The sequence below is a fragment of the Chenopodium album genome, chromosome 5, assembly GCF_948465745.1.
Source record: "Chenopodium album chromosome 5, dcCheAlbu1.1, whole genome shotgun sequence".
Taxonomy (NCBI): domain Eukaryota; kingdom Viridiplantae; phylum Streptophyta; class Magnoliopsida; order Caryophyllales; family Amaranthaceae; genus Chenopodium; species Chenopodium album.
The window spans coordinates 60,356,124-60,366,728 of NC_137838.1; the positions used below are offsets into that span (position 1 = coordinate 60,356,124).

At 32.4% G+C, this 10,605-nt stretch overlaps 1 protein-coding gene across 1 annotated transcript; it reads right to left on the minus strand.

Annotated features, from left to right (window-relative positions):
* Positions 1 to 6,283: 6,283 nt before the first annotated feature.
* Positions 6,284 to 7,961, minus strand: LOC145632957 (uncharacterized). Its single transcript, XM_081685275.1, has 2 exons — positions 7,720 to 7,961; positions 6,284 to 7,610 (listed from the first exon to the last, which is right to left on the minus strand). The coding sequence occupies exons 1-2, from the start codon at positions 7,959 to 7,961 to the stop codon at positions 6,284 to 6,286; spliced, it is 1,569 nt and encodes a 522-aa protein (XP_081541401.1).
* Positions 7,962 to 10,605: the final 2,644 nt, after the last annotated feature.

The following is a 10,605-nucleotide window of genomic DNA, read 5'->3' on the forward strand; positions in this document are numbered from 1 at the left end:
GAAGAATATCCATCAGGAACCTTCAAAGTCTCTAAAAACTTACACACCTTTTCTTTTTGTGCCTTAGACAAGGTGTAAAGTGCTGGAGGAATATGCCACTTTCCATTATTTAATATTGGAGCAAGATGCTTCATAACCTTCAAATTCTTTAGATTATGTCTAGCCTTTAAATTATCTTTTGACTTCCCATCAATATCCAGCAAAGTACCGAGAATATTATCAAGTACATTTTTTTCAATATGCATGCACTACAACAAATCACCACTTGTGCCACGAATTATGCCACGGGAATTCTAAATTCGAGGCATAATTTCATTTAGCCACGGGTAAAATGAACTATGATACAAACCTAAATAAGAAGAATTATTTATGCCACGGGTTTCTATTTTCCCGTGGCAAATATTACACTTGTGCCACGAATTGCCCTTTTTCCGTGGAAAACTTTACATTTGTGCCACGAGTCACTCTTTTCCCGTGGCAAACTTAACATTTGTGTCACGAGTAGTGTTTTTTTTTTTTTTTTTTTTTTTTTTTTTTTTTTTTTTGTGGTAAAGTTATAGTACTGTCGCCACAAGTAATTTTTCTCGTTACAAGCATATACTCATGCCACGATTTTTTGCTACATTATAAAATTTTTGTATCTAGATATACTCATGGGAAAAGGAGGATATCATAACTTACAATAAACTTTAATACGAATATATATTTACTTGACGATTAAATTAGATACCATGAATTGACAATATTACTTTGTTTTTCTTTACTTTTAAACCCGAATATATTTAAAATACTATAGGCACTAATTCGTAGATAGTAGAATATTAAACATAATACAAATTAGAAGTTAGTTGTTTATTTTTCTATTTCTAAATACGCTTAAATTTTCCTTATATATGATTGATTTTTTTTTCCTGTGCAATAACGACAACAAGTATTCACACCAAATAAATGCACTGGTTTTACAAAAGCTTAGATCCCTATATATAATTAAAATAAAATAATTAAAACCTATGATATTCGAGGTTCAATATTTTTTTAAAAAAAACTTTACCTTTATGTATGATCGATTTCTAATACACAATTAAAATTTTCTGTGTAGATCGATATTCTTAACCTTTTTTTTCCTTTTATTTTTTTTGATATGCTTAACTTGTGTATTCACATACATTCTAATTCAATATAAACTTTTTCTAATTGGTATGTTCGTATATTAACACGGATACATTCACCACTAATTACTACGGATTCTAATTCAACTTTTTTTTTTTATTAAAATCTATTCAATATAGTCAAATGATTTAATATTTGTTAAGTACTTTGTCAAAAAAATAATTGATAATTAAAATTTTTTTTTGTTGAAAAAAAAAATTAAAAAGAAAAAAATTGAAGTAGATCCCAGGGGGTGTTTGGTAAGTGGGAATTGGGGCTTGGGAATGGGAATTGGAGGGGTGGGAGGAGGAATTTTAAAGGGAGGAATGTTAGGCATTTAGAAATGCATAACAAAGGGTATTCATGTAATTATGCATATGTACAAACGAATAAATATTCTGATATCATTGGATGATCAAATGGTACCATTGAATATACAGTGATACTATATGTGCACATAATGGTATTATATATGCATTCAGTTGTACTAAATTTATGCGTAAATAGTACCACTGAGGATTCAATGGTACTATATAAACTTTCAGTGGAACAATCAACATGTGGTCCCCCATCACGTGATACAATCCGACGAAAAAATAGGTGTGGTCCACCTACATGCCTCTCTCTTCCTATCTCTCTCCTCTTTTCTCTCTCTACCATGTGTTTTTATAATATTTTAATCAATGTTTATGCCTTAGTAAATGCATAACTTTCCTCCATTTCTAGTTCCTCGGGGTGGGAGTATGTATTGCTTGGTTTGTTTTGTGGGAAGGGGAATTGTAGGTGGGATTGGGAATGGGAATAAAACTAGTCTATTCCCATGATTTTATTACTTGGGGGGGCAAGTAATAGAGATTGGGATTGGGAATATATAGAAAAAGACTATTTTGCCTTTAATGAAAGCATAAGGATATAATATTAGTAAGGGTGTTATTGTAAATTTGCTATTTATTCCCAATCAATTCCCTTCACACTCCAAACAAGGGATTGTCAATATTTTATTGAATTCCCAACTATAAATCCTTATCCCATTTCCAACCCTCTAATCCTCAAATTCCCATTCCCACTTGCCAAACACCCCGAAAGTTCTTTCGTTAAAAAAAACACCACTTTCTGTATTTTCTCCCTCTTTCTCTTCCAGTTTCCATTGAAGGGCACTCAACGCTCTCCCATTAATGTGAAAATTATCCTCCATTGAGGTGAAAATTTTCTCCGCCTAAAATTCTAATTGAACTTGTAAATCTTCCGAATTCTCAATCTTTATAAATCAACTAAAACTCAAAACCCCCAATTATCATCCAAAATCCTTAGAATTCCCCCTAAAATATCCATCTTCTTTCATTATCATGGAGGTATCAGAGAAGAGAGCGACTAAGAGTAATGCGATTAGGAGCAACAACTAATTTCGTTTCATCATCTTTCCCCAACGAAACCTAAATTCAATTTTACCTGCGCCATTGCTCAATAACGAATATTTCAACGCTGTCGCAGCTGCTTCTTCTCCGCCGCCGCGATTTGAATATCACATCGATCCTATGGCCGCTTACTCTACTGATAAAGAGCGGTCTTTCTCCCCTATACCTCAACTTTCACCCCTTCTCAAGGTAAACTTTTTTTTCGTATTTTTTGATTAATTTTTCAAAATGGGCTTAATTGGGAGTTGATAAATTGGGGATTAGGGATGTTGGAAAATTTATAAATTATATATGATTTAGTATTATTTTTGGGTTTTATATCAAATTGGTGTAAATTTGAATACAAGTTTGTTATTTTTTTTTAATGTTACTGAAATTTTGATGTTATTGATGAAAATTGGAATTTGGGTGGGTATGAATTATGAGCTTAAAGTATAGCTTACTAGTTATTGTTATCGGGTTGTTATTTTTTTTATTGATGTTTTCTACTTGCAAAAAGAAGGGATAAAATTTCTATTGCTAAATCACAGTAATGGTTTAAGTTATTTTGTTTATCATTTGTTGCAGCTCGTATTTATTTGATTGTTTTTTCGCATTCTTGTTGAATTAGGGTCCTCCTGTAATACTGATGCATTGTGAATATGGAATTCAAAGGTTGAATTTTTTTAAAATTTGTCCAGTGTCATATACTCATAGTCATAGGCTTGAATTGCTATAAGGTTGACTTGTTTATTTAGAATTTGTGATGGTTTGTATACACTTTCTACGAATGTTTCCTCCAAAGTTGCAAATTTTGCAATCAAAGTGATTGTTTTCTGCTTTTTTGGTTTGAGATAGTAAAATTTATTGGTATGGAGGGGGTAAAAAACATTTATCAGGTAAGCTTATCATGGGGTACTTTGTTGTATAAGAAAGGATGTTCTTTCTGGAAGGTTGTACAATGGAAAGCGATAACCTTATGAAGTATATAGTTAGTTTCTTTTGCATTCATCATGCATTAATCCCATTAATTAATTGTTGACTTTACTAGTAAATGGATGAACTTGGATATGTTGAGAACTTGACACATTTAATCCTGTCAAATAATTGTTTTGCTTCATGCTCTTAAGCTATCAAGCTAACTGTTTAGTTAAATTGTTGAATTCTGCATGAAAATGATTTATTGTTATTTACACAGAATTATTAGGGCCATGGAATCCTCAAATTCCCAATTCTGGTGCTCCTCAACTCCAACGTAATGTTGCACCGTATCAGGATAACTTATTGTCCTCTTGTTAGATAGAGACCTGTGCTAACAATTCATTAAATCCATGATTGATATTAATGCTAATTGCTCTTTAAGCACCAACTACTTGATCAATAGTGCCTTTGCACTCAATTCTGTTAATAAGGATTATATCTTATATTTATTGAGACCATTAAAGAAATCTAATATAAAGAAAAAGATTATTGAACCTAGCCTCGATATTAAGCCTCATATATCTGTCACAACCCCTTGTAAAGTATGTACCACTCTATAAATTTGCATTACCTTTGTAATGTTGTATAATTATGATGTTAAGATATTAAGATTTGTGTGGAGTATTATAGAGTACCAAAATTGCTTCTTTGTTTCAGATTTCTTTAATATATTTGTGTTTTCAATTTGTTAATAAAAAGTAGGATAAACAAGATTGGCCACTATAGTTAGAAGTTTTCCAGTGAGTTCACCTTCTTCGCTAATCTATTGTTTCTTTTACTCTGAATATAAAGATGCAGGACATTTATTGAATTATATGGATGTTTACTCGTACATATAATTATTATTTTTCATTCAATTTCAGTTCTCGAATTTACTATAGGCAATTAACTTTCCATTAAGATTGTAAAGGACATTTTCCTCAAAAAAAAAAAAAAAAAAAAAAAAAGAGAGAGAGAGAGAGAGATTGTAAAGAACACAATAGCTTTGCATAATTTTATTCTATTGTAAACTTGTAAAGCATTTTACTACAATCAAGTATATATAAAATTTTCATATGATATAGCTATATATATTGTGTATCTGTACATGTTGACCTCTACACTTTTCTGGGTTTAGTCATGGTGAATGATATTACATCTTTACAAGTTGACAGATAAAAGAACTGGCATTGTTCCAACACAATTTGTTTCATTTGATACTTCTTGTTATGACGTATTAAAACTTAATTATTATGCTGCAATCTGAATAAATGTCATTGCAGTATTGCATGCATCTCCCGTATAAATAAATTCTAAGGACCCTAAATGATATTAAGAAATCTATGAAAGTTACAGGACAACTTGCTTTATAAATTTTTTCTCCTGTGTTCCAGTGTTGTAATGTTGTTTTACTTTGTTATCTTATACATTGTAGCTTTATGATTATGCCCCAATGTCTTATAGATTGTCATTTGAGCTTTGTTAGTGCTGAGTATATTTTGCAGATACACATATATATATATATATATATATATATATATATATATATATATATATATATATCCTGGTCTGTATATATTATTGTTAATGTTGACGAACATTTGCTACAAAATAAGGGAGATTTTTTTTATCCTGTGATGAGTAGAGTTTAGTTTCACTTTGAGTCTTGGAATGTAATCTAATTTTTTTTTCATTTTTCCCTTTTCCCCTGCTAGCTACTATTGCCTTTCCACCTCCCTTTCCTGCTGCTTTAGTATCTCCCCCACCCCCTACTAGCTGCTACTGCCTTTGCCCCTTCGCTTCTTGCTACCCTGCAGTCTTCCCCTATTGCTTCTGCTTGAGTCAGACTTGTAATAGTGATTTTATTTCTTCTCACTTTATTACAGAACAATTATTCCGAATGCATGACATTATCACTGCTAATGCAGCCAGGCTAGCCACTGCAGCTATTGTTGCTGATGTTGTCTATGTTGATGCTGCATCTTTTGCTGTCGGCCTCTTGCTATAAAGGGTGTTGTCTTAGTTATAAAATCCTTGCATAGTTGTTGGTTGCTTTAAGAGCTACAATTGTTATTCGGATGGGCTAACACTTTTTTGGTTTGATGTTATAGGATTTTATAGACAAATAAGAAGGGCTCAATGTCATCCAACAGCACATCATGTTTCACTAATATGCTAACATATGAGATCCCCGAGAATGGTTTGACACTCTGCACAGCAGCAACAAATTGATACGTTCCTTATCAATGTCAACACAACAGATTATCAGGTTTAAATAAAGTAGAGTACACGAATATAATTATAGATTGTAATAATATGGTTTTTAGTGTATTATAAACAGAGATTATTTAAAATTTGTAAATTTTGTGTATATGTATGTGTTTTTGCACTAACTTTAATTAATACCAAATTCAATATTTTTTTCAGCCTTATTGGCCACCATAATATTTATGGCAACATTGTTCATTAGCCACGATAAAATTTGAAAAAATAATCTTATTAGCTACAATAATATTTGTGGCAACAAAGTTTGTTAGCCACAATCAAATTTGTGGCAAATAATTTGTTAGCCACATTAGTGTTTGTGGCAAGAGAATTTCTTTGCCACGGGAATATTCGTGGCATAAATTTCAAAATTTGCCACGACATTCGTTTTCCCGTGGCAAATTTCTAGCCACGGCCTCTTGTGCCACGAGTATAAACTTTAAAATTCCCGAGGCTAAATTGCATAGCCATGGGAATTTTAATCTTGAGCCACAATTTTACCCGAGGCACAAAGGTCAATTTGTTGTAGTGATGACATCAAGATTGTGTCGAAGCAAAAGGGTACTCCAATAAGGCAATTCAAAAAAAATACTTTTCTTCTTCCAATTATCATCTCTCTTTGGCAATTTCATTGTTTTTCCTAATTTCATGTCTTCAAGATCTCTAAGTTGCTCTAAAATCTCATTCGAAGATAAATGTTTAGGAGGACCTCTTGTTTCTACTTTTCCATTAAAAGATTTGTTATCTCTCCATTTATGATCGGTAGGAAGAAACCGGCGATTATCCATGTAACAACATTTTTCCTGATTTGGTTGTCGAGTAGAGCTAGTTTCCTTCATACAATATGGACATGCTTTATAGCCTTTGGTAGACCACCCAGATAAGTTAGCGTACGCTGGAAAATCATTTATGGTCCATAATAATGCAGCACGCATTTGAAAGTACGCATCCTTTGAAGCATCATAAGTCTTGGCTCCAGTTTCCCACAATTCTTTTAACTCCTCAATTAATGGTTGCAAGTATATATCAATGTTATTTCCAGGTCCACTTTTCCCTGGAATTAACAAAGATAGTATTGTGTAAGGTTGTTTCATACACATCCATGGAGGAAGATTGTACACAACAAGCACTACTGGCCATATACTATAGTCACTTCTAAGCCCGCCAAATAGATTGAATCTATCACTTGCTAAACCCAGCCTTACATTACGTATCTCTGCAGAAAAAGAAGAATGTTCTTTATCAAAATGCTTCCAAGCTTGACAATCTGCCGGGTGTTTAAGGACTCCATCATCTTCGCGTTTATCAGAATGCCATCTCATCTCACTTGATGTTTTAGATGACATAAACAACCTTTGCAACCTTGGAATTAGTGGGAAATAGCGTAGTACTTTTGGAGAAGCTCTATTGCGCTTAGTATCACATATGGAACACTTTTCAAGGTTAGCATTTTCTTTCCAAAATAACATACAATCATTTTCACATGCTTCTATTTTTTTATAGTCGAAACCAAGATCAATAATCATCTTACGTGCTTCATAATAATTTGAAGGCAAATCAACACCTTCAGGCAAAGCATTCTTGAACAGTTGAAGCATATTAGTAAAAGCTTTGTTAGTCATGCCATCCATACATTTGATTTGGAATAGCTTTAGAATGAATGACAATTTGGAGAATTTGTCACAACCAGGGTACAAATTTTGTTGAGCATCTCTCATCAAATTTTCAAACATGTTTGCCTCATTTGTATGCTTAGTAAATCTAGGATAATCAAACTCAGAACCCTGTTGCTCTTCATCCCACATGTCATCTATCTCATCATTTGAGACTCGAGGACTAAACCTATCATGGATCATCCTAAATATATCATCATTAGCACTTTCTCCCAATTCATTTCTACTTTTTTTTTTGTGGCGGCTTGTATTCTCTATGACAAATCCAACGAACATACCCTTGCACAATTCCATTCACTAACAAGTCACTGTATATTTCGTCCCTTGTTTTATGTTGAACATTATTGCAACGATTACAAGGACAAGGTACCTTCTTATCATCCTCTCCTATATAACTATTTGATGCTAAGTCACGAAAAGCAAACTCAAGAAATGAATTAACCCCTTTTATGTATAAGTTTTCTGTCCTATTAGCACACCTCATCCACTCTAACCTCTCTTGAACATCCAACGTATCCATGTGTAAAGAAGGGCTATGAATACATAAAAAGTTTAAAAAAAACAAATGAATGAATGAATTAAGTTGCTCCTAACTTGAAAGAACAAGATAGAAAAATTTTCATCTTCATGAACTTTAAGCAAATACTCAACATTACTTCTTTGATTGTAATAATCAACATGTTACTTTTGTAAAGTACCATTAGACATTTATACATAAACTGAATTTTCACAACTAACTTCCTATTCAGCACATTATCACATATACAAACAGTTGACCCCTCCTTGAGTGCACACCTTCCCTCCCCCTGGCTACAAACCTGCCCCCTCCCTTAACTTGTTACACCTGCTTACACAACTCTCCCTTGCTTGCACATTGAACTCATCCCCTATTTGTACACTAAACTCATCCCGTCTCTGCCTGCCCCCTTACCTGCACACACTAATCCCATCTATTCCCGTCCCCCTCCCCTTGTTGCACACCTTCCTTCCCCCTGTGTACACAACTCTGCCTTTCTTGTACACTAAAATCATCCCTTACCTGCCTGCCCCCTTCCCTACACACTGAACTCACCCCGCCCCCTTCTCGCACACACTAATCCCCTCTCTTTCTGCCCCATTCCCTAGCTGCACATTTACCTTATCCCAGCCTACACACCCCAACATTAATTTTCATTGTAGTTTCATGGTCAATTTTGTTAATTAGCTTTGTAATTATTCTTATTTGTTTCAAAAATTGGTATTAGTGAGCTTCTGTCAGTTCATGTTGCAATAAATTTGTAGTTAGAGGCTTAGAGCTAGTATTATCTAGTAGTAGTTTTAGATTAAGCTTATGTTCTAATTTTATAGGGTTTTTTTGATAAATAGCTTTACTTATCTAAGTGGACATGACATTATTTAAATCATCATTTACTTTTGTTTTTTTGGACTATTAGTGTTAAATGAAAACAGATACAAAGTTAGGCTTATGCAACACATATTAGCATTTTTAACCAATGTGGTTTAACTGTTTAAGCCTTTAAAGACAAGTTGATTCTAAGATATTGGGTATATAGGCAATGTTAACACCAAACATGAATGACAAATCGACACAAGGTCAATGCAATAGGCAATGTTTGGTCATGCAGATTTATTGAGATTCATGCTAGATGTTAATACATATAATCAGATTAAGCCCATGACCCACCTACTTGGATTGGTTAAGCCTAGTATCCAAGGGGCTCAGATTAAGTATCCTATAAATGAACATCAAACATATAGAAGAGAAGAACAATCGGCTGCAAGTATCTTCCTACAACTGAACAACAACAGGGACCTTAAAGACCATGAAGCTAATCAAGATAAGTAGATAACCAACAACAATCACAACATATCATCAAAGAAATTACTTTTTAAAAATAAATCAAATTAATTAAATGAAAACAAGAAACCTACCAGAAGAAATTATTAGAATTAAACAACAAAAATCAGTTGAGCCACACCAAATTGAAGCAAAAATTGGAAAAAAAAAACATCAAAATTTGAGAACAATTCGATTCAAGCATAGCAACTAGATTCCATTGTAATTCAATTGCTACCACATAAGTATTGGAAACAATAAATTAAAATCAACATTGATTCACACATAAATAAACTACATATAAGAAAAACGAACAATAAATAGATCTAACCTTGAAATTTTGACCAAGAATTAATCTTGCGCGTTAGTCGAATCTTCGATCTAGGTATCGTTTGAACGGTTTTGGTTCTCCAACAAAAAAGATTTTTGGTTTTTTTTTTTTTATAAGGGAAGGTTTCTGAGTTTTAAGGCATATTTTGGGGTTTTGCTAAAATTTTTAATAAGTTGGCGGCTAATGAAAGGGAATTAAGCGCCTAATCAATTTTGGGATTTGTGATGATGTTTTTGTTTTTGTTAATTAACTTCCTAATCAGCAAATCAGTAGTTTTTTTTTTTAATTTTATTTTATTTTATTTTATTTGAGGAAGGAAAGATCATCTTATACAACTAATTGTTAGCTTATAATGTAACATGTATAAATTATCATACAAACTAAGGCATGTGATACTTTATAAAACGTATCAATATAGTATAATGAGCATATGTCCTTTATAATCTATATTTTATAAATATAATTTATGATAACTCTAATGTTAATAATTTTTATTTCATAATACATATCTCATGATTAAAACTAATTAGTCATGAACATAATAATTATTTCATAATATATTGACATTAGTTTAAGTTTTTTTTTTTCTTTTCCTTAAATGTTTGTTCCAGGAATTTGGGTTAATTTATGTATGTCCTAAAAATATACTACCTCTGTTTCACATTTTTTGCAATTTTGAAGGGTGTACGGATTCACAGGAAAAATTTGTTTGTGAGTGTAAGATAGAGAGAGTAAAATAGGAATGCATGTGATGAAGAGAGAGATAGAGAGAAATGACAACCTAAAAAGGGAAAAAAAAAATATTAGTTGCAAATAATGTGTAGCATCCATTATTGGAAAAAGTTGCAAAAAATATGAAACGGATGTAGTCTTTTGATGTGGTAAAAGTGTTAATTTGTTGTAGTGTCACCTGAGACAAGGAGATCTGGTATGATGTTAATAAGGTCTAATATGATCTGATCTAAATTTTAATTATCTGGTCGTCTGATTTGATTT